This window comes from Dermacentor albipictus, chromosome 1 (genome assembly GCF_038994185.2).
Source record: "Dermacentor albipictus isolate Rhodes 1998 colony chromosome 1, USDA_Dalb.pri_finalv2, whole genome shotgun sequence".
NCBI classification, from domain to species: domain Eukaryota; kingdom Metazoa; phylum Arthropoda; class Arachnida; order Ixodida; family Ixodidae; genus Dermacentor; species Dermacentor albipictus.
This window is the reverse complement of record NC_091821.1, coordinates 121,539,154-121,563,571: the sequence shown is the minus strand read 5'-3', so window position 1 is coordinate 121,563,571 and position 24,418 is coordinate 121,539,154. Positions and strand designations below refer to the sequence as shown.

General features: G+C 46.6%; 1 protein-coding gene across 8 annotated transcripts in view; it reads right to left on the bottom strand.

Moving 5' to 3' along the window:
• Positions 1-24,418, bottom strand: part of LOC135904829 (uncharacterized) — an 809,532-nt gene that overhangs the window by 11,174 nt on the left and 773,940 nt on the right. For all 8 annotated transcript variants that reach the window (XM_065435817.2, XM_065435820.2, XM_065435818.2 and 5 more), the window contains 6 exons: positions 17,694-17,873; positions 8,529-8,669; positions 4,503-4,569; positions 3,655-3,746; positions 3,235-3,332; positions 699-816 (listed from right to left, as the gene is read on the bottom strand). In XM_065435817.2, coding sequence (XP_065291889.1) covers positions 699-816; positions 3,235-3,332; positions 3,655-3,746; positions 4,503-4,569; positions 8,529-8,669; positions 17,694-17,873 — 696 coding nt within the window. The remainder of the gene's footprint in view (positions 1-698; positions 817-3,234; positions 3,333-3,654; positions 3,747-4,502; positions 4,570-8,528; positions 8,670-17,693; positions 17,874-24,418) is intronic.

The following is a 24,418-nucleotide window of genomic DNA, read 5'->3' as shown; positions in this document are numbered from 1 at the left end:
TCACGGTCTGCCGCTCGATAGCCAACTAGCTGCTACGGTGTCTTATCGCAGGTCAGCGCGCGCGTTTTCTATACTTACAGTGTAGTTTTCCACACGTATTATATTTGCGCGGTTGCACCGTTTTAAGCAAGATCTTTCGTAAACGTTTGTCGACGCGTGTCACTTGCTTTTGTGTACTCATTTTGTCTAACCGTAAATACAATCACGGAAGGTTGAAACAGACGGCAAAAACATAAGAGCTGACAGACAAGATATTTTTTTTTTTTACTTGAGAAGCTCCATTACAAAATAAAGCTGTTCTCCTTCAGGTTTATTGTGCCGCGTAGCTCTCCGTCTTTATATTTCTTCATGTAAAAAGAAGTTCTACGTTTTAATCAGGAAGGGGTCAGACAATGCCATACACGAAAGTTTCACTAACACTGAACAACCTCTACAGAAGCAGAATTCTAGTCTGGACGCCGACCAGTCATGAAAAAAGTGAGCCCAATTCTTATGTGCAAGAGCTATGCAAGCTGTGTTTTGATCTCGTAAGGGATAAGCGTCCAGCAACAACGTCGCAATCCGAAGGATCGCATCAGCTGGAAGAATCATGAAACATGAAGAAACCCTAATATGAAACATGCTACGTCCTGCTATTGGATCATGGAAACGGCAGCGATAAGATGGCGAAGGCGTACTGGCACCTGTCTTCCACGTACCTCGATCACAGCCATGGTGCCGTCCGCCAAGCCTGCGAACACTTGACACTGGTCGTCCTCTTCGTAGGAACAGAGGCTCAGGACAGACTCATTCAGCTGGGCTTCCCACTTCATCTCTCTGTACAAAGAAAATTAAGGTGTCGCTTCACAAGGCGGCAAAAGTAGCAGAGGGAAGTACACAGCGGCATGACCAAGCAATTAAATCGAATAAGTTACAGTAACTCTTTCCTTCCGCCAAAATCAACGCACACTAGTTTAATACAGTATACTGCATAGTTTGAAACGCTTTTTTGCTAACGTTCTCAACTTCTTGCAAGCAGATCAACGGTGGTCCGTTGACCTGCTGCTCCGAGTACGCGGACTGTAAAGATAAATGGCTTGAGACGGAAATATCCGATGCATTTCACAAGACAATATATTCACTTGCTGTGTCTAGTGTTTCGAAGACATTCTGGTTTTGGGAAACACTGGGTAGCGCAGATTAATAGATGACTTGTTCGCCAAGACATTTGCGACGGCAAACGACAGGATGGTTGTGATAATCACTAACTGGTGGATTTAGAAACTTAATTCACAAACGCAGTTTTTAATTATAATCTTTAGGCAGTATGTGTAATTGCGAAGTTGAGGGTAGCCAGTATAATAAGCACACCCATTTGCTGAATATACAGTGTATCTTGTTATTACTTCGAACAATTTTTGTTAAAAGCATACAAAAGTTACATGATTCACGTTACAACGAATTAATTACCTACCCAGGCGGACATCATTTGCAAGAAAAACTAAAGCAAATAATTCGCTAATTCACCTAATTACAATAATCAACTTCGTAGTTACAAACATTAAGGCAGATGTTTATATTATTGTAATGTTGAAGGGAATCTTCATAAAATTTTATTTGAGTGTTTCTATATTTCAAAACGCCTATGTAACTCACAATAACTGGCCTCAAATAATTCGTTCAGTTTACCTGATTACGCACGGAGCACTACAAAGCGCGGCTCGCAGTGCAACCTCCAATTGAAGTCGTAGGGCGGAGCAAAATGAAGCTTTGCCACAAAGCGCGACAAAGCTGTCTGTCTCTTCCCTGTTGCTGAAGTGACTATGCATTCAATCGGGATTAGAGCACAGCGCCAATGGAGATCGTGGGAAGTGCGACGGTAACTTCATTTTACACCACCTTTCTGCGTAACATAGGTGTTGCACTGCGAGACGAAATTGAACGAACAATTTGACATCAGTTACTCAGGTTTACCAGGCCGTTTGGAAATGGAGAAACACGAAAATAGACTTCGATGACAATTCCCTTCAACTTTACAATAAAATATTTGTGTCGTAATGTTTCTAACTAAGAAGTTAATCAATGTAATTATATTTTTGTGTGTGAATAAAGTGCTTTCGTCTTTCCTGCAAATGACCATCGCCTGAGCAGATAATTCTTCTGTGACGTAATGTAGTGTAATGTAGTGACGTAATTCGAGTCGTTTATGTAGATATCTTTTTTTAAATGTTCGAAGTAGAATTTTTCTATCTGCAGTGAGGATGTAGCGATTCACTGGAAACATGCTGGAAAACGCGATCGAGAGCGTGATAGCGACGCGGGCATCGGTGGGAGGCAGACCACAAGCGCGGTCGTAGCTGTGAGAAAGTATTATTTTGTTTACCAAACGAAAGTTCCTGCGATTCATGTTTTCCAAAGCGTTAAAGCATTTCTACAATAATAGCTACGTGCTTTCGTGGTTTACTCTTTAACAGCTTTGGTCATTTACGAGTCAAGGGTGTTTTTTAACCAACCCAAAGTTCAGTTTTCTAAAGTGAAACGACGCTTTTACACATGATACGCGGTTAAGCATGTTGTCGGAACCACGCCTGCGCTTTTGATTTTCGAGCTATGTCGTCTGTCGAAGACCTAAGCGAGCTGGAACAAAGGATTTCGGCTCGCATGCGTGCTGCAGAATCTTGCACGCGTACAACCGCAATCATGTGCGCCACCATGCATTTAGGGACGTGAGCGCCGCTCATTAGCGTGGACATTTTTTTTTACTTCGTAATAAAGTAAAGCGTAAAAGCCTAACAATATACGAACTGAAATTTCAAGCAATAAGCATGCAGTACTTCAAAACAGCCGACTCACCGTACAATAATTTCAGATACTATATTCCAAGTACCAAGGCGTCACAGCCAGTTCGTGTTACTTACTCGTTTTTGTCATTTTCTTAGCCAATTTAACATTTTAATTTCTACTTAAATCGCGAACAGCGCGCTCGACTCTGCCGCTTTAAATCATGGTCAACTAATTTTCATCAAAGTCTCGCAACACATTGTGAACAATTGTCACTCCCTTTAAGCGCAGTGATTCGATGTTTCTGCTTTAAATCGACACTTTCCCTTCGCTTTTCATTTGCTACTGACTCTATCAGTGGTGGAGCCTTGCGGCATCTCTTGTAGTTTCTTGTCATTACGCGCTGTGCTGCGCCGCGCAAGAGGGACCAGCCACTGGGGCCGCGTGGCGAACACGCCGTCCCCTTGGACCAACCTGGTGCGTGTGCTGTAGGCGTGCACGAAGTGGGACAGGGTGCCCAGCAGCATCACGTCATGGCCCAGCGCGTGCATGCAGATCACTCGAGCCTCGATCTGCGAGAATGGAGAGTTTATTGCACGAAGGCATGCTGCTTGGATCTTGAGCAGGAATATATCTATCTGAGCAGTACAATTATCAGAACAGTTATATCACACAAATCAGGTTTTGTCGGAAATAGCGGTCATTAACTGTCTACGCATGTTAACAATGACAGCTCCCCAGCAACGTTAAAAAGATGTAAAGCAACCAACCCTTTCTGCAGCTAGCTTGACCATCAGTAAATTGTCATCTTTCTCATTATTCTCTATTGCAGGATGAAAAGCGCATTAGGAAGCGGCTACAATCTGTACGTATATTCGAAGCTTTCTTCCTTACCTCAATTTTCAGCCTGTACATCACGCTGTCTTCACAGTTCACGCGGGAAAGTCGGGTCAAGTTTGAACTGGCGTGACACACCCATATTGTTTCTGCAACAAAGAAATGTGCCACCACGGCATAAGAAAAAGAAAAAAAAAGGGGGGGGGTAGTGGGTAGGAGCTACCAGCAACTCGGCTCGAGAGTATATCAAAATAAAGTATGAGGCGGCTGGATTTATTTTAGCACCACAAAACCACCTACACCTATGACTATGTATTGCTCAATTGTTCCAATGGCGGTCAGTGCGCCGGATGACACTCACATTCCAATAGCGTGTGTCTAATAATCGACAATGTCAAAGTATAAGGCAGAGATTTGATTCACTCCGTGAACAGTATGGAAAGATGCGGCTAGGCAACGATGCCATGGGCCATATCCCCGTGGACGTCAACCTTTACCACGCGTTCAAATTATGACACTGTGTTTTTGATGCCCATAAGATAAGCGCTGGCTAGTGACTTAAAATCTGCCACAGAAGGCAAACGCACAAGCTCAAGCATTCCCAAGTATTTCTCTGTCTCTACACAAATTCACGTTCTTATTAGTGTAGAAGAGAGTGAAACTATGTAAACGCAAATTTCCAATGCGTACACATCGAACTACCTCAGAAGCTGTTGTAATAGTTGAACGCACTAAGTGATAAAAATCCCCCCCCCCCCCCAAAAAAAAAAGAACGACATGAACGAGGCGGGGGTATATACGCAAGATTGCTCTTACTCACTGCCAGTGCTTCCCATCGTATTTTTTTTTTTTTGCATGTTAAGAATATCTTGCACTTTTTGGTTGTGTTCATGCAAAAGCCTCACCCGAGTCACAAGCAGCTGCAGATTCAATAATGAGCGCGTTGTCCCCGTAGCAGCTTCCATCGGTGGCCTGTCGACAAATGACAAACAGTGAGCGATCTTGGCATACACTGCATTGGATTTTCGCTTGCCCGCAGAACCAATTCGGAAGTATAAAAGCAGCCAGCTGACAATATTGAGTCTTCCTTTACTTTACTGCTGACAAAAGTGTATAATATTGACTGCAAAGAATTCAATCACTGCAAGTCAAACAGTAAATACAAGTACGGTATAACAAATTAAAAAAAGTTGTTGAAGAAAGCAAGCACCACCGCGGTATGAAGGTATTACCAGAAATCGTGGTCACGTCGCGTCCCGTGATACATGTTAGATTTAAACGTTTTGGACAAGCAACCCAAACAACAAACAACAATATCGCCCAGTGGATGTCTCACTATCACCGCAGCACGTTATATCACTTCTGCCGCTAGCTTCGTGCGTTTCTTAAACCAAAATACCACTGTTTAATGTATGAAATTATTTCCCGAGTTCATTTTTTTCTTTTCAGTTTTCTTGTTACTAGCAATAGAAGTTATACTTTGTGTAAGCACTGCTTCGCGAAGCCTCTTGTCTGAAGCCTCTTGTGTGTAATATTTCTAACTACGCAAAAAACAAAGGAAGAAAAGAACTCAGCGCCCTCCCACCCTCTGTAGAAGGATAACCAGCGAAGCTGTGAATGTGGGCCCCTTAATGGCGAACTGCACCTCGGCCGCGGGCCGGCCCGGCATTGCACTATCTCCAGGATCGGCCCACGTATGGGAAGTGCTTAACGCCTGCTCCACCTCCAACGCGGGTCAGCTCGGCATTGCACTATCTTTGGGATTTTTTTCTACACGCGGACACTATAGTGGGGAAAGTAGCCCTGAACAGCTTCGCTGTAAAACAAACAGACTACGAAGGAAAGGCAGGAAAACACGCCAAAGTCTCGGAAGTAGTAGCCGTCATTCGCCAAGCGCATGCTAGATGGCACCGCAATAGAGAGTTTTAGTTTGTGCGTAAACATAGTGCACGTTACGCAATACCGGGTTACCAGAGCCGTAGAGAGAGCGACAGTACTCGCAGCAACATACTTTGACGTTTTGCGCAACTGCAATGTATTTGAAGCGTTCTTGTGTTACGTGAGTGTTCTCGTCGAACAAGGTTAAATAAAGCACTGAATGTTAACGATTACGTCGTTACCTACCGATGCTTTACAACAGCCGTTAGACACAATATGGTAGGCTACTGCGATAAAGGTTGTGTTCTCTCTGGTTAAAGATGCGCCACAAGATATGCAGCCACCAGCGCGTCTACTTACGTAAACGTCTCCGGCAAGCCATCATTTCGCAAAGGGTAAAGCAGGAGACACACGGTACGATTCGGCGTCCGATCCGACGTGCGGCGCCGCATGCTCCGGCATGCGGCATACGATGATTCGGGACACACGGTGCGTGCATCCGAAAGATTGAGCGGCGCGTAAGCTCCGCCCAGATCCAGCCCTCCAGCTTGACTTCAGAGCCACGTCGAGAAACGCAATATAAACAACTCTCCACAACACTGCGTCGCTTTACCCGAACACTGCCAATAACGTTATGCCCCTGCGAGTGACAGAACACTTCACGACGGCGCGTCGTCCACTGACGACTCTGCTAACAGCCAGCGATAGGGCCGGTAGGCCTAGCTAGGCAGACGCCGCGGCCGACGGCGCTTACGATCCAACCCGAGCTCGTCGAAGAGCGCTTATGTTTGCCAAAACAATTAACACTGTACACTTAGGTCGCCCGTAATTAAATACAATTGGTTTACTCGACGCAGTCGTTGCGAAGGGCAAACGTGCAAGCAAAGCGAGCAGCCTCGCTCAGACGGTCGGTGTGTGCTGTCTGCCGGCGAAATGCCTTCGCGTCGCGTCTCCTGATCTCGCCAGTAGCTTAGTCCTAGTGTACTAGGCGTTGCTTTGAATAACAGGCACACGTCGAGATAATTTTACTGAACTGGTAACTATTTCGTGTCGGAAACAAACTGCAGCAGGCAAGGAAAAAAAAAACTGCGAGAAACCGGCCAGCCAGCGCCGCCTCGGTGGAGGGAACGTCACATGCCAGCCGCGCTGTCATTGGCTGCGGCCAGACGACGGTGCGGTTGTCGGACGCGTCGGACGATGAAAATCTGCTCGGTTTGTCGCACGCCGAACGTCCGATCCGGCGCTTCAGCACGGCAAAACACCTCAATTCCGGCTGCCGTTCCGGCGTGTCGGACGCCGGATCGGACACCAAATCGGACCGTGTGTCTCCCGCTTAACACGTTTCGCTAACGCTAACGCTCTCTAAGATTGCCGCAATCGCAAAAATTGCAGGGAGGGCAGTCGCGTGTTCCAGGAGCGAGCAACATGCGACTGCCCGCCCTGAAACGATGCTTTCTGCAGCTGCCGGCAGGCAGCGACGCAAGTTTATGCTTGCACCGCCGCGGCAGCATCTCGCATCCCCATAAGTATAGGCAAATTTGCCCTTAAAAAAAACCAAGCAATTAACTGTGCCAAGTATTATACTAAACAACATGAACTCAAAAATGCGATCTCTCTGCAAAATTTCGTCAAGAACAGTGCAGCGGTGAGCACAAAATCTTTTTTCGAACAGCCGCAGCGAAATACACACGACCCTATACAAGCTCGTCAGCCTACACCCGGCCGCAGCGATTGATGAGACGTTTACGTATACCGGGAGCGCGTGCAAGAGACACCTGATCTCGATACCTTTTCAACCACAGTTTCATGCAAATATCTTTTTGTTTTCTTGTTTCCTTTTCTTGTTTCTTTGATTTCCGAAGCATCTTTATTTTAATATCCTCATACCGCGTTGTGCGGTCCCTTAAGGTGCACTAATTGAAGAGGCGTTCACAAATGGCTATGGTAAGATGGCTAATTAAGGAACTTCTATAAGAGTGCTTTGTAATTATTCTCTTTAGTACACCTATTAGTATTGTGTAAATACAGCCGGAAAGTAGTGAATTCTAATGTTCATAGAAGAAATTCAAAAAGCTGGTGCCAGTTTAGAAATATTCGTCGAAAAAAAAGTTGCTACACGAAACCCACTGATGTTCCAGTTAGCATCACAAGCGCTTCCTCGTGGCGCTGCAGGAAGAAAGTGAAATGTCAATACATCTTTAGCACACTTTGAGGAGAAATATATTGAAGCTGGTGCCCGATCAGGATTTACTAGTCGAGCTAAGTTCAGTTTTACCGGGCTTATTTTTTGTAAGTGCTACAGATTTCCTAAAGAGAATAAGTGAAAAGCTTACGCAGAGAAACATTATTACTTAGCTAAATGAGCACTGCAATTTACTACACAAGTAATGTCCGCCTGCAATAAGCTACATAAAGAAGTGTAGAATTGCATGCCAGTTGGTGTAGGATAATGCGCCGCTATGAACAGGACAGAAGACTAGACCAAACAACAAGAGTGCTCATGTTTCATCAAGTTCTCTGTCATACGTATAGCGATGCTTTAGCGTTCACAGCGCTACCTGAAAAGCCAGAGATGTACTATCTGCCACAGGCGATATTATGAAATGACATGCTTAAAAAGACTAACGAAAGAGGCGATATAAAACTTGCGGTGCAACTTTGAAATCAAGGAGAAGAGCAGAGAGTTATGCACTTACCCTCACAATTTTTGCAATTTACATGTCTTAGATCGGAGCGCATGCTCAAATCTCGCATAGAGAAAGCATTTCGTGGTCTAGCACGTGAGACATAAAGGTTATTGAAGGTTATCAAAATAAAAGCGTTAGAAAAACCCTCTGCTTCCGAGGCCGTTGGCCTGCCTCGGTCCGTTTATAGTTCCCCTTCCTTCCTTCCTTCCTTCGTTACCTTTCTCTTCCTTTGATTGAGGCACAGGGAAGGTGCCTAGCAACATCTTGCCCAATTCTTAAACAACAAAGCTGCCACCTCAGCACTGAGCACGAGAAAAGTTTTCAAATAGCATGTGCGAAGGTCAATAAAAAGAGAACAGCTCTCACCACTGTGTTGTCTCTGGACAAAACACTGTGCTTCTCAAGCTCCCGCTTCTTCGACTGCTCCCTGAGTATCTTTTGGAAGCAGGCCTGCTTTGAGGCGATGTCCTGCCGCCTTGGAAAAGGCTCCAAGTCTTCAAAAGCAACCTGTTGAAACACGACGAGAAATGGATCTTAACTACACAAAAGTGGGAAAGGCAACACGTACGTTAAATTGCTCAGTCGCAGTACTTGTGGTACCAAGTCGGCTACAATTTATAAAAAAAGCTTCCCAGCATCTAAACAAGGACATCAAGCATCATCGAAGAGTCTACATATGAGTAAATGCGGATACTGTGCCAGAAATCCTAGGCATACTTGCCGTGGCTGTGAGAGGGAGTGTGAAAAACAAAAATGCAGATCAGGCCTATTCACATAGACGTATCTACCGGGGTGCAGGGGAGGGGGGGAAAAAGTTAGCCATTTGCCCCCTCCCCCTTTGAAAGCGGGCACTGTGGGCTACACAATGGCAAATGCTACAAAACAACAGCTGATGCCGAGTTTTATTTGAAATTTGCGCCCACAGAAGTATGCTTTTCTGATTACGTATCTTCTGCTTGGGCCGTCAGGATTGTCTTTCGGGCCTCGCCACCATGACGCTTGGCCGGCCGCACTATGCAGCTAATGACTAGGAGACGTACGTGCCTTGCACGCCTGAATTGCAGCGGAGGCTGTCGACGGGCCATCCAAAACAAGTTTCACCTTCCGCCGCTTGCATCATACCACGTTTCCAATTGTTAGGGGCGTCTAAACTAACTTTGCAAACACAGAATAAGCTTAGATTTCTATATAATTTACCAGTCTTTCAATAGGTGTTGACTGCCACAGGCTCAGACTGAGGCTAGCAGCATGAGCAAGTAAATTTTATCGATGTTGTTGCTAGATTTAGCGACTGTCTTGTTTGCTTAGCGACAAACTTTCCTATTTACCGACCGGCGATATTTTTTCGCGAATTGAATGAACAGTTGGCGACATTTCAGCGACTTGGAAGTTGGAAAAGCTCCTTCAAAAATGGCCCTCGGTGAGGCACTTTATTATTCAAGAGCTACATGTAAGCTCCTGAATCTTGCAGTACGGTGCATAGGCTCCGCGTCCACGATGACGTAACGGTTGCCTTCACATTTGTAGTGTTCACATACGTGATTGTCCTTCACAGCACAGTGGTCATGACAGATTTAAGATTGTTCTAACAAAACTGATATTTTTCAATCTTCACAAAACTGATTTAAATGGGTTTCAACTAAATGTATTCGACTGGTGGACTTGCGAAATAGTAGCAGTAAATGATTTTACCAAAGCCAATTGGAATACATATTATGTTCAGATTTAGAAAACAGGAACTAAATAAAACCGATCGACTTCATAGAAAGCCGCACACAACGGAGCATCTGATCTCGTTCAAGCGAATTTGAACAAACCGATGCCGTTTGCCATGGCTTTCTGACCAATCAATACTTCGCGGCGGCTTTCAGGTAGATCAAGGGCGGAAGCGTAGTATTTCAAGGGTAGCATTTGACCTGTATAAAGCTCGGCTAATTGTCCTCGCCGTGTTAACAAAATGCGGCCAAGTGCGTTCCGCAGTATTTAGTTCTATTACGAACTTCAAGAACTAGAAAAGGTTTAAAGATAATGTAGACTTGCCTTTTCATACCTTTCACTGCCTTTTATTGCCTTTTCATACTAAGAAAACTAGGTTACGTTTAACCTTTTAATCTGAATGTTTATGGAGAATTTACAGGGACTAACAACTGGCCGGAATGTGTTGTGAGACGTTGATGGAAATGAAATGACGACAATTTATACTGATAGAATCCAGCACGCTGTTCGCGATTTAGGTAGCAATTATAATTTTTAATTGGCGAAGGAAGTCTCAAAAACCAGTAAGTGGCCCGAACTGGCGGTGAAGCTTTGGTACTTCGAACGTAGCATATGAAATTACTGTAAGTAAGTCGACTGTTATTAAGTACCGCATACTTATTGCTTGAAACTGCAGTTCGTAAATTATAAAGTTGTTGCGCTTTATTCTGTGCGTATTACGAAGTAAAAAAACGTCCACGTTAACTAACGGCGCTCGTGTCCCTCAATGCATGGCAGCCCACATGGTTTCTTTTGTACGCAGGACTTCCAGAGACGACATGCTTCGGAAATTAAAAGCGCACGCGTGGCTACGGCAACACGCTAAACTGCGTATCGCGTCTAAAAGTGCCGTTTCACTTTAGAGAAATGGGCTTGGCTTGTTAATGACCAAAACTGTATAGTCATCTGTCTCCCACCAATGCCAGGGTATAATCGCTGTCGCTTTCAGTTATCATTGTCTCCAACATGATTCCAGTGAACGACATCCTCACTGCAGATCGAAAAATTCTGATAAAAAATGTTCCACGGCGCTTTCCGCGTCGCCACTGCATGATTCGACACTCTGACCGGTAAGCTTTCCATTGCACTAAAGAATCGGTACCATCACATTTGGTTGTCAGTTCCTTTAAGCTGCCATCATTCGTTATCTAAATATACCGGGTGTTCTTTTTTTAGATAACACGAAAGTTTTAAAAACCGCCTGTGGCAGCTTAATTCCTATCATTGACATGGATTAGTCGAAGATGCGGACGAACCTAGACGATAAATTGAAATGCATTATCGAATAATTAACACAAGCTCACTCATTCAATGTTTCATTGATTACTTTACGGTGCATATTGCAATTTACGAATTGCAGCCAGAGAATTTGCAAGGCGCATCCGATTGGGCGGATGCCTCTTGGGCGTTCAAATACATGGGCGTTCCAGCTACTTTTGTGCTTAGTTGCATAAAACGACGGCTTGTTAAAAAAATAAGTGCACCAATTGTGCCTTTTTCTTACAAGTTTCACAGTGCATCTCTTGAAACCCATGTGATCCTTAGAATTCGTCCCCAGTGTACATGCCTTGCAAACTTAACGGCTACAGTTTGGAAATAGCAATAAGTTCGAAAGTACTTATTTATAGGTTAATTAGTGAGGTTTTCTTATTAGTAGATGATGCATTTTCATTTCTCGTGCAAGTCTACGAGTAATCTAACTCAAGCACTAGAATTACGGTACCTACCACAAGCAATGTTTAAAAATGTTGTATGGTACAAAAAAAACACCTTGCATATTAGTAAATTAACAGGCATCTACACTTTGCTGTTAAATTTACTGCTAATTTATCACATACACGGACATTACACCAACATGAAACATCAAGGGAAGTGATTAACTTCACGTTAGCTTATACTATCTATAGTGTCCCGAAACGCCTAGGTTATTTAAAACCTATATGACAATCTTAGCAAGAATTTTAACGAATTTTTATAACTTCAGCCAGGGACTTCAGAAAATTTTGGACACGCTAGACTGTAATGGTTTGTTTCGATGAAAACTGCCGGATTCGAGACCCTGGCAGTTTTGATCATGATCATGCGTCCAGCAGTTTTGATGCCTTCAGGTAGCACGTGTGGGTTTATTGACCAGCTGCATCCACCCAAAAGGTTCACGTAGACGTGACGCCTGCGGCAGAAAGGATTTCCCACATCCCCCGCCAAGGCTGTGAGTGGTGGCGCTCGCTAATACTCCCAAGGTTAGTTCTAGTACATAAACATAAATACCCCAGAAATCGGATGGCAAAATGGTGCCGCGATAGCTCAATTGGTAAGACCATCGCGCGTGTAATGCGAATACGTGGGTTCCTGCATTGGTTCGTCGTAGAGGGGAAAACGGATCTGCGGTAGCTGAATTGGTAAGATTATCGCACGCGTAATGCGAATACGTGGGTTCGTGGAGGATGGGAAAATGGCGCTGCGGTAGCTGAATTAGAGCATCGCTCGCGTAATGGGAATACGTGGGTTCGTAGTGTATGGGAAAAATGGCGCCGCCGTAGCTGAATTGGTAAGAGAATTTCTCGCGTAATGCATATACGTGGGTCTGTAGTGGATGGGAAAACGGCGCCGCGGTAGCTGAATTGGTAAGAGCATCACGCGGGTAATGCGATGACGTGCGTTTGTGCATGGGTTTGTAGTGGTTGGGAGGACGGCGCCGCGGTAGCTGAATTGGTAAGAGCATCACGCGCGTAATGCGATGACGTGGGTTAGTACGTGGGTTCGTAGTGGATGGGAGAACGGCGCCGCGGTAGCTGAATTGCTAAGAGCATCACGCGCGTAATGCGATGACGTGGGTTAGTGCGTGGATTCGTAGTGGTTGGGAGAACGGCGCCGCGGTAGCTGAATTGGTAAGAGCATCACGCGCGTAATGCGATGACGTGGGTTAGTGCGTGGGTTCGTAGTGGATGGGAGAACGGCGCCGCGGTAGCTGAATTGGTAAGAGCACCACACGCGTAATGCGATGACGTGGGTTAGTGCGTGGGTTCGTAGTGTATGGGAAAACGGCGCCGCGGTAGCTGAATTGGTAAGAGCATCACGCGCGTAATACGATGACGTGGGTTAGTGCGTGGGTTCGTAGTGGATGGGAGAACGGCGCCGCGGTAGCTGAATTGGTAAGAGCACCACACGCGTAATGCGATGACGTGGGTTAGTGCGTGGGTTCGTAGTGTATGAGAAAACGGCGCCGCGGTAGCTGAATTGGTAAGAGCATCACGCGCGTATTGCGATGACGTGGGTTAGTGCGTGGGTTTGTAGTGGTTGGGAGGACGGCGCCGCGGTAGCTGTATTGGTAAGAGCATCACGCGCGTATTGCGATGACGTGGGTTAGTGCGTGGGTTTGTAGTGGTTGGGAGAACGGCGCCACGGTAGCTGAATTGGTAAGAGCATCACGCGCGTATTGCGATGACGTGGGTTAGTGCGTGGGTTTGTAGTGGTTGGGAGGACGGCGCCGCGGTAGCTGTATTGGTAAGAGCACCACACGCGTAATGCGATGACGTGGGTTAGTGCGTGGGTTCGTAGTATATGGGAAAACGGCGCCGCGGTAGCTGAATTGGTAAGAGCATCACGCGCGTATTATGATGACGTGGGTTAGTGCGTGGGTTTGTAGTGGTTGGGAGGATGGCGCCGCGGTAGCTGAATTGGTAAGAGCATCACGCGCGTAATGCGATGACGTGGGTTAGTGCGTGGGTTCGTAGTGGATGGGAGAACGGCGCCGCGGTAGCTGAATTGGTAAGAGCATCACGCGCGTAATGCGATGACGTGGGTTAGTGCGTGGATTCGTAGTGGTTGGGAGAACGGCGCCGCGGTAGCTGAATTGGTAAGAGCATCACGCGCGTAATGCGATGACGTGGGTTAGTGCGTGGGTTCGTAGTGGATGGGAGAACGGCGCCGCGGTAGCTGAATTGGTAAGAGCACCACGCGCGTAATGCGATGACGTGGGTTAGTGCGTGGGTTCGTAGTGTATGGGAAAACGGCGCCGCGGTAGCTGAATTGGTAAGAGCATCACGCGCGTATTGCGATGACGTGCGTTAGTGCGTGGGTTCGTAGTGGATGGGAGAACGGCGCCGCGGTAGCTGAATTGGTAAGAGCATCACGCGCGTAATGCGATGACGTGCGTTTGTGCATGGGTTTGTAGTGGTTGGGAGGACGGCGCCGCGGTAGCTGAATTGGTAAGAGCATGACGCGCGTAATGCGATGACGTGGGTTAGTGCGTGGGTTCGTAGTGTATGGGAAAAGGGCGCCGCGGTAGCTGAATTGGTAAGAGCATCACGCGCGTAATGCGATGACGTGGGTTAGTGCGTGGATTCGTAGTGGTTGGGAGAACGGCGCCGCGGTAGCTGAATTGGTAAGAGCATCACGCGCGTAATGCGATGACGTGGGTTAGTGCGTGGGTTCGTAGTGGATGGGAGAACGGCGCCGCGGTAGCTGAATTGGTAAGAGCATCACGCGCGTAATGCGATGACGTGCGTTTGTGCGTGGGTTCGTAGTGGATGGGAGAACGGCGCCGCGGTAGCTGAATTGGTAAGAGCATCACGCGCGTATTGCGATGACGTGCGTTAGTGCGTGGGTTCGTAGTGGATGGGAGAACGGCGCCGCGGTAGCTGAATTGGTAAGAGCATCACGCGCGTAATGCGATGACGTGCGTTTGTGCATGGGTTTGTAGTGGTTGGGAGGACGGCGCCGCGGTAGCTGAATTGGTAAGAGCATCACGCGCGTATTGCGATGACGTGGGTTAGTGCGTGGGTTTGTAGTGGTTGGGAGGATGGCGCCGCGGTAGCTGAATTGGTACGAGCACCACACGCGTAATGCGATGACGTGGGTTAGTGCGTGGGTTCGTAGTGTATGGGAAAAGGGCGCCGCGGTAGCTGAATTGGTAAGAGCATCACGCGCGTAATGCGATGACGTGGGTTAGTGCGTGGATTCGTAGTGGTTGGGAGAACGGCGCCGCGGTAGCTGAATCGGTAAGAGCATCACGCGCGTAATGCGATGACGTGGGTTAGTGCGTGGGTTCGTAGTGGATGGGAGAACGGCGCCGCGGTAGCTGAATTGGTAAGAGCATCACGCGCGTATTGCGATGACGTGCGTTAGTGCGTGGGTTCGTAGTGGTTGGGAGAACGGCGCCGCGGTAGCTGAATTGGTAAGAGCATCACGCGCGTAATGCGATGACGTGGGTTTGTGTGTGGGTTCGTAGTGGTTGGGAGAACGGCGCCGCGGTAGCTGAATTGGTAAGAGCATCACGCGCGTAATGCGATGACGTGGGTTAGTGCGTGGGTTCGTAGTGGATGGGAGAACGGCGCCGCGGTAGCTGAATTGGTAAGAGCATCACGCGCGTAATGCGATGACGTGCGTTTGTGCGTGGGTTCGTAGTGGATGGGAGAACGGCGCCGCGGTAGCTGAATTGGTAAGAGCATCACGCGCGTAATACGATGACGTGGGTTAGTGCGTGGGTTCGTAGTGGATGGGAGAACGGCGCCGCGGTAGCTGAATTGGTAAGAGCATCACGCGCGTATTGCGATGACGTGCGTTAGTGCGTGGGTTCGTAGTGGTTGGGAGAACGGCGCCGCGGTAGCTGAATTGGTAAGAGCATCACGCGCGTAATGCGATGACGTGGGTTTGTGTGTGGGTTCGTAGTGGTTGGGAGAACGGCGCCGCGGTAGCTGAATTGGTAAGAGCATCACGCGCGTATTGCGATGACGTGGGTTAGTGCGTGGGTTCGTAGTGGTTGGGAGAACGGCGCCGCGGTAGCTGAATTGGTAAGAGCATCACGCGCGTATTGCGATGACGTGGGTTAGTTCGTGGGTTCGTAGTGGATGGGAGAACGGCGCCGCGGTAGCTGAATTGGTAAGAGCATCACGCGCGTAATGCGATGACGTGGGTTTGTGTGTGGGTTCGTAGTGGTTGGGAGAACGGCGCCGCGGTAGCTGAATTGGTAAGAGCATCACGCGCGTATTGCGATGACGTGGGTTAGTTCGTGGGTTCGTAGTGGATGGGAGAACGGCGCCGCGGTAGCTGAATTGGTAAGAGCATCACGCGCGTAATGCGATGACGTGGGTTAGTTCGTGGGTTCGTAGTGGATGGGAGAACGGCGCCGCGGTAGCTGAATTGGTAAGAGCATCACGCGCGTATTGCGATGACGTGGGTTAGTGCGTGGGTTCGTAGTGGTTGGGAGAACGGCGCCGCGGTAGCTGAATTGGTAAGAGCATCACGCGCGTATTGCGATGACGTGGGTTAGTTCGTGGGTTCGTAGTGGATGGGAGAACGGCGCCGCGGTAGCTGAATTGGTAAGAGCATCACGCGCGTAATGCGATGACGTGGGTTTGTGTGTGGGTTCGTAGTGGTTGGGAGAACGGCGCCGCGGTAGCTGAATTGGTAAGAGCATCACGCGCGTATTGCGATGACGTGCGTTAGTGCGTGGGTTCGTAGTGGTTGGGAGAACGGCGCCGCGGTAGCTGAATTGGTAAGAGCATCACGCGCGTATTGCGATGACGTGGGTTAGTTCGTGGGTTCGTAGTGGATGGGAGAACGGCGCCGCGGTAGCTGAATTGGTACGAGCACCACACGCGTAATGCGATGACGTGGGTTAGTGCGTGGGCTCGTAGTGGATGGGAAAACGGCGCCGCGGTAGCTGAATTGGTAAGAGCATCACGCGCGTAATGCGATGACGTGCGTTTGTGCATGGGTTTGATGCCTTCAGGTAGCATGTGTGGGTTTACTTACCAGTCGCCGCTACCCGAATAGATCACGTACTAGTGACGCCTGCGGCAAAAAAGATGTTCTAAATCCACCGCCAAGGTTTGTAAGTGGTGCCGCTGGCTAACACTCCCAGGGTTAATTCTAGTAGTAAAACATAAATACCCTAGAAAGTGGATGGGAGAACAGTGCCGCGGAAGCTTAACTGGTAAGAGCATCGCACGCGTATGCGAAGACGTGAATTCGGATCCCATATGCGGCCAGTTGTTGTTTCACCCACGTTCATTTGCATTGATTTATTATTCCTTTAATAAAATTAGTATGTACAAGTAATTTCCTTTATGGTATCCTTGGTGTCTTGGTTTATGGCTTCTTACGATATCATTAATAAAAATCGGGCCCCTCGGTTCCCTTTCTTCTCGTTCATATATATATATATATATATATATATATATATATATATATATATATATATATATATATATATATATGTATGTATGTATAGAGAGAGGGAGAGAGAAATATACATATAATATAGAGAGAGAGATAGAGAAATAGCTCGAAAAACAGTTGGTACACCACTGCCTACTAATACAGCTGTGTACGAATAAGCATGGTCACTCCATGACAATTTCAACTGTCGGTTATTTTTTGCCGTATCTCATTCTGACTCTGCGTTTGTCTTGCCTCAGCTGTGATGTTTCTTAGCTCCAACATGTTTTACATGCTACTACTTGCTGGGCAGGGCCGGAAGACCCGGCGCTAATGCTGGCTAAAGGGGGGCCGATTCCTGGCGTAAGGTTCCCTTTGCCTATCATCACGGCTCGGGGCGCGAGGCTGCAGCCCCCCCTAAATATAACGCTGGCGCTAGACTTTTGCATCTAACCTTCCATCATTTGCACATCCTTGGCTTTTCTAGCAGACGTTCTGCCCGCATAGTTCCCCCGCCCCCTCCCGCCTACTGCTCCTTTTATTTTAATCATATCTCAATCACCCCTGAATTGCTGCAATTGTGAAACGGCTTACGACATGTGTATATGGTATCACCTTGATGAGCGTGTCGACGTCGTAGCAGAGACGGGCAATGGCCTTCAGCTGCCGCATGATGGATACCGTGTCCTGTTTTGTGAGCAGCACTTCCTCGTGCATCTTGAGGATAGCCAGCGAGAACCGAAACAGAACCTTGGGGCCCTCCAGCAGGAAGCAGTCCCAGATGCGCAGCAGTGTCTGCACGGGATAGTACGCGTTCACTATAGCTTGAAGTCATAAGAAATATTGTTTCTTGCCTACAGCGACCAAATACCATGTTGAGACGCCTAAGTTAATACAACATATTGGCGCTGTCAATAGCCATGCAGTGTTTAAATTCACTCATAATACTCTTGACGCGCCTAATCCGAAGGAAATGAGATCCCGCTCTAGTTTTCTTTGGCTTATCAGAAGGGTTTTTCTTTCTAGTAAAGTTCAACTTTTACGCAAAAAAAAAAAGTCGCGCTTTCACTCGAAAGGCGAAGCACCGATTGCGATAGAAAATTAGTAGACAGCTATATGAAATAGTGATAGTAGTTGTATCGGCCGCATAAACTTGTAAACATTCGCTTACTAACTAAATTAACAATGATATAATATGTAAGCGCGACTGAACGTGCATGTAGAAAGAAACAGACTCACAGAGACAGCGCTGCCTCTGATCGTCTCGTTATCGCGTCATTCAATAAAACATGTGGATAGTGCCCGAGGGCCGCGGCTCCAATGAGTTTTGTAAATACGACCCCTGAAATTTCATGCACTGCAGAAGGTGGCTATATTTGCTCGTCTGCTAAACGACATGTCCCAAGTAAGTGAGATCGCGCGAGACGTTGTAAAAAAGAAGGTACGTTGGCTTTCTACACAGTGCGATAAGAATGCAGCTGCAAAGGTTCGGCTCGTTCATGATAAACTTTTTATCGAAGCCACCATGTACACGTGGCCCATGCAGTTTAACGCTCCCACAGCAGCTGCGAATGAATCCGAACGTCCTGCGTGCAATCGTGACTGACAAGATAACAGTCCGAAATAAAAATATTGAGCTTAAATGCACAAATTGTAGTGAACCAAGTAGCCGAGATGGAGTGTTCAACAGTGCATGACCTAGATATACTTTCAATAACAGAACGTGGCTGCACAGTGACATTAGAGACGATGAAGTTCTTCCAATATAGGCTAACACGAGGCGGCGGAGTTGCACTGATACTAAATCACTAACGTACAAACCACCGACATGCTTTGATCGACTGAAAACGTTTTAGTGTGAACTTTTTCTTGATAAAAAAATATTATTCATTATTCATAGGCCCGCGGGCAATCAAAGTGACTTTTGCGACAGACTTCACGACCATTGCAACTACAAAGTAAACGAAGTAGGTTTATTACCACTTGAAAAGTGTTGTGGCGAATCTGTCATGACGATTAATCTCAATAAAGCCGCCTGCATTATCATCAAATACAAAAAAACGCCTACAAGTTATACTTACGCCCTACAAGATATTTAAATTAGACGTACTACTCAAAGTACCTCGGCGTAACAATTACTAGCAATCGAAATTGGACTAAGCACATAGAAAACACTACTGGATCCGCTCGGAACAAACTTCGTCTGTTAAAACGGAAATTAAAGGATGCCACAGACGATGTCAAGAGAAGTGCCAACATTACAATTGTAGTGGGAATGCTGAGGTTTTTTTTACATGCGACTGATGTATACCCGGGTCCAAGCTCAGACTCCAGTTTCTCAGCTTCGAATACACACACACTCACACACACACACAAGAACGGACACTCATATAATTAGAGTTACTTCGAACTGTAATTTTGCAAAGATCAAAAGGGTCACTTTATAATGCCACCACACGCTGTCGTCAATGGTAAGTGCACTGTTATTTGACAACTGCAAGTTTACATATGAAAAGACGCAGCTGTAGGCCTTGATTTGTTGTAACTTGTAACGCCATCGCATTTTCGGACTGCAACAAAAAGCCACCATGGCACCACGTACACTACGCGTAATAACATTCAGCCACGCGTACAATGACTTCAGCTGCTTTCGCCACGCGTAGCGCACCAGCGCGTGATCCACGCTCACTACTGGTAGACAATGATCGCACAATTCCATAGAGGGCGCCACTTGCCTGGCGGCCGGATCGAGAGAGAACGAAAACGTGGGGGAAATGAGAAAAGAAAACCGCCCCTGCATAGACTGGAATCATCGTGCCAACAAATCTCGGAGGCAATATAAAACGTACACAATATGCCAGCAATCGAACATAGACGACGCCGCAGTACAACAGCACTCCAAGTGCCTGTCGTTCTTGTAGGCTCACGTAAGATCGCATGATCGCAAGGGATTTAAAGAACGCGATGGATCGTTAAAAACGGCGTTGTTATCCGCCCGTTATGTATTATCCGGCCGTACTTTGCGAGGACGAATATGTTTCAGAAGTGCTTTTTTTTTTTCGTTCACAATTTCCGCTGACAAGGGTGGTAGTGTCTGCCACCGTCTGTTATTTATTGTTCAAATGTAAATTCCTTTGTGAATTCTTTGAGATTGCACTTGCTGTTCGAAAAAAAAAGAGCCTCTCTTGCTTGGGCAGCACTGCTGGATGCAGAATTTAAAAAATTAAATTGTGGGCTTTTACGTGCCAAAACTACTTTCTGATTATGAGGCACGCCGTAGTGGAGGGCTCCGGAAATTTCGACCACCTGGGGTTCTTTAACGTGCACCTAAATCGAAGTACCCACGGGTGTTTTCGCATTTCGTCGCCATCGAAATGCGGCCACCGTGGCCGGGATTCGATCCCGCGACCTGAATTTTGACAAAAAAAAAAGAAAATAAAGAATGGTAAGCCATCTTTATCTTTGACTTGGGTGTCTCTTAGTAGCACTCGCACCTCGGCGTTGTTGTTTTTAGAGCGCAGCTCTTTGGCGTCCGTTCCTGGGTTTCGCGTCGTCGTCGGCCTCGTAACCAGCTCGCCGACGAATCTGCTCCGCCGCCGCCGCGCATGCGCGCTGTCGGCTCTCCGGGCGAGGGAGGATGATGGAAGGGAGGAGGAGAGACTGTGGAGGAGGGCTTGCTACACAAATGGCTCTTTGGCGTCCGTTCCTGGGTTTCGCGTCGTCGTCGGCCTCGTAACCAGCTCGCCGACGAATCTGCTCCGCCGCCGCGCATGCGCGCTGTCGGCTCTCCGGGCGAGAAAGGATGATGGAAGGGAGGAGGAGAGACTGTGGAGGAGGGCTGGCTACACAAATGGCTCTTTGGCGTCCGTTCCTGGGTTTCACGGCGTCGTCGGCCTCGTAATCAGCTCCGCCCCCCTTTCATCCCCCCAGCGCTAGCAGCGACCGACTGATACCGCTTTCGTGAGTCCGCTACCGCACTCACGAAAGACGTCGTGCACTTCCTGCAACTCGCATTAACCGTCCATCGATCCACACCGATGTTAGTAGTGGGGGACTTTAATGTTGACATAAAGACAAACAGCAATTTCCTAACACTTGTGCGGGAGAACATCCCGTTCCTCTCGCTCGTAACGCGTCCCACGGCTGTGACAACCTCGCGAGGCACTTGTATAGATCTCGTCTTTGAGAATCAAGCATTGGTGTACCAAGTCGAACATATATCAGTCTATTTCTCCGACCACAAAGCTTCCTTCATGACTGTCAAGAACTGTTAGTGCAGTCTTTGTTAAAGGAATACGTGTGAAAAATAAAAAAAAAATTCTGTGATAGCGCATACATGTGTTGCTCGATTTCTTTGCCTCAATCTATCGAAAAGGTGAAACAGCTTATTTGCTGCGCTCAAATTTCGCATTAGGAAGTAACGTAATCGTCGGTAATTTTTTATTTAGGTTAACATTAGGCGAACGCAACGCACGAAGCGAACTCGGAGGCAACTGTTTTCCATTAATTTGCCAGTTAAATATCATGCCACCTTCTTGTGTGTGACCGTCATTAGTGACGTTTTTACTTCCGCTTTCTACTTCCGGGTTTGCAGGAATTTCGCCAAAGTCGTACTCACGCAGCGAGTCTCTCAAGTCTACGATTCTGTGCTTTGGCGTGCGGTAATCAATGATTTGTAATTAATTTTAATTATTCACGATACTTCAGCAACTCAACTTGTAACTAACCTTATGCTTTGATTCATACCTATGATGAAGCCCATGAATTTTGTACTGTACTATTTTTTTCTATTTTTTCTCTTATTTATTTTGAATTTCGTCCCCGGTCGTCTCAGTGATTTCTAATTAATTCTAATTATTCCAGACACTTCAGTAACTCAACTCGCAAGTAAACTGATGCTCTGATATATCTATGATGAAACCCATGAATTTTGCGCTGTACTATTCATTTTGTTTTTTCTGATTTACTTTGAATTTCCACTCCGGTCATCTCAGGAGGTGAACCGGAAGTGCTGTGCAAGAAACAAAAGTGTCACTGGATGCTCGTGCCCCTAGAGGCCATAGTAGCCTGAAGTTAGACTTCTCATTCGTGTACGAATTTCGGACTCGTACGCGAAAAGTTTAATTTGTTGCCTGTGGTTTTCATTGCATTTAAAAAAATTCTAGAAACCAACGATTTCTAGAATTTCACCGCTTACCGTCTTGTTTGAATCTTACTTCCAACTTCGGCGTAAAATAGACGCATTGGTAAAGCTCGATAACGTCCGACAACGTAACGCATCAAATAACGACAAAAACGACATCTGCGTGGCAAAAGCTCAAGACTAATAATCACGCAATGTGATTAGGTTTATGGGCCACATCGTTTATTCCTTGTTGTTCACGCAAACAAAAACATAATATACAATACATGAAGTCAGCATAGCTGCGTCTGCGCGGCAAAAGCTCAAAACTAAGAATTATGCAATGTGTTTAAGTTTATAGATCGCATCGTTTAATCCTGGTTGTTCACTACAAATAAAAACATACATGAGCGTAGTCATAAACATATGGGGAGTCGTTTCAAAATGGGTACAGCGCAAGTCAATTTAATTCCTTTACATTTTTCCAGAACAATATTTTTCTGGGCCAGAAACTGCGATCTACAGAATTGGCCCGGAAACCAATACCATCACTGCTACGAATCAATTTGCCCACAATTTATTGCGACTTTATATAACGGGAATGAGGAGGGGGTTACGCGTGTTACAATCACAACTATACAAAACTGTGCAGAAACCGTGGGCGATGATCGTCAATGTAGGCGAATAGCCCGAACGAACGAACGAACGAGCGAGAGAGCGAGCAAGCGAACGTAGAAACGTTTTCATTGCCGAGCGCTTCGCAATATACCGCATCTACACCTTCGGAAACATCAAAGCTCACTCGCAATAGCGCGTGCCTATAAAATAGCTATAACAGCCAGCGTTCGGCGACGAACGGGCCCCGCCACTCGGCTACGCTAGAGCACGTGCCCTCTGCACGGGAGACTTATCGCAAGTCCGACCAGCGACCACCGCCGACTGCCAACGACACAAACAGCCGAAAGAGGCAAAGAAAGCTATTCGCCTTAAATTGCTTGGAGTCGACAACACTTCAAAGTCGAAACACAGGCAGTGAAATAAAGGGAAGATTAGCATTTTGTGGCGACTCAGGCTATTCGCAGGAAGAAGATGTAAGGCAGTTAATGGTAAGGAAGGAAGTGCCATCAGCAAAGGCAAGAGTGGAATTACATACTGAACAGCACAGTATCTCAAACAGCCACAGAGCAGCAATTAGACACAGGTGCAGAGAAGGTAAAGAAGTTCCAATTTTAACCAGGGGCAAAGTTAAAAATGCTCCGCAATATACGTGCAGTGCAAAAGCAGAATGAGGCGGTAACAGTGGATTCGATTAACTACAGCGTCGACACTGTGCTCGAAAATCCTGCGCCCTTTAATATGCAGTGTCTCATGACGTCAAGTGTAACCCTCATTAGGGCAGTTCAAATTATTAATTCATAGCCACCACGGAGACTCGGTGGTTATGACGGTCTGTCGCTGAGCACAAGGTTGCGGGTTCGATTCCTGGCCGCGACGACCGCTTCCCAATGATGGACAGAATGGGTTAACGGTTACCGCGCTCTTCGGTCGCACGTTAAGAACCAAAGGTGGGCCAAAATATGTCTAGCTGACCGACAATACGGTGTTTCTCCTAACACGCTAGTATGATTGAGACGTTAAACCCAAGCAATAACAGCGATTTTTAATAATAGTACCAAACAAGAAAGCAGATGTTAGCCGATTGAGAAGTTGCAGACCCAATGGCTCGCTTCCAGCATTAGGTAAAATATTCACTGCGGTAATTTCAAATAGAATGACGGCAGCACTTTATTTAAATTACCCAAGGGAAAATGTTGCCTTGATAAAGGCATATTCAACAATGTATCAATAACTCCATATCATTAATCCGGTAATTGAGAAGCCTCCGAACAAACCGCTCTATACGACCGTCAGAGGTTCCAAAAAATGGTTAGGTTTAGACGAGATGCGAAATGTCATGTATAGGCATTGCGTAGTCATGGAGTAGCGGAAGCGCACGTGAATACTTTTGGTAATAAATACAGAGAATTTATGGTCATTACAATTCTTACGACAATAAAATACTGGGTCAGGGGGCTATCAAGCAAAGAGATACAGTCTCATTATTGTTGTTAACTGTATGCTAGGAAAAAGTGCTAAGCATGCTGAATTGGGAAGAATCAAATTTAATTATTACCGAATACATCTCATCATGCTGCATGCGTTTTGCATATAACAATGC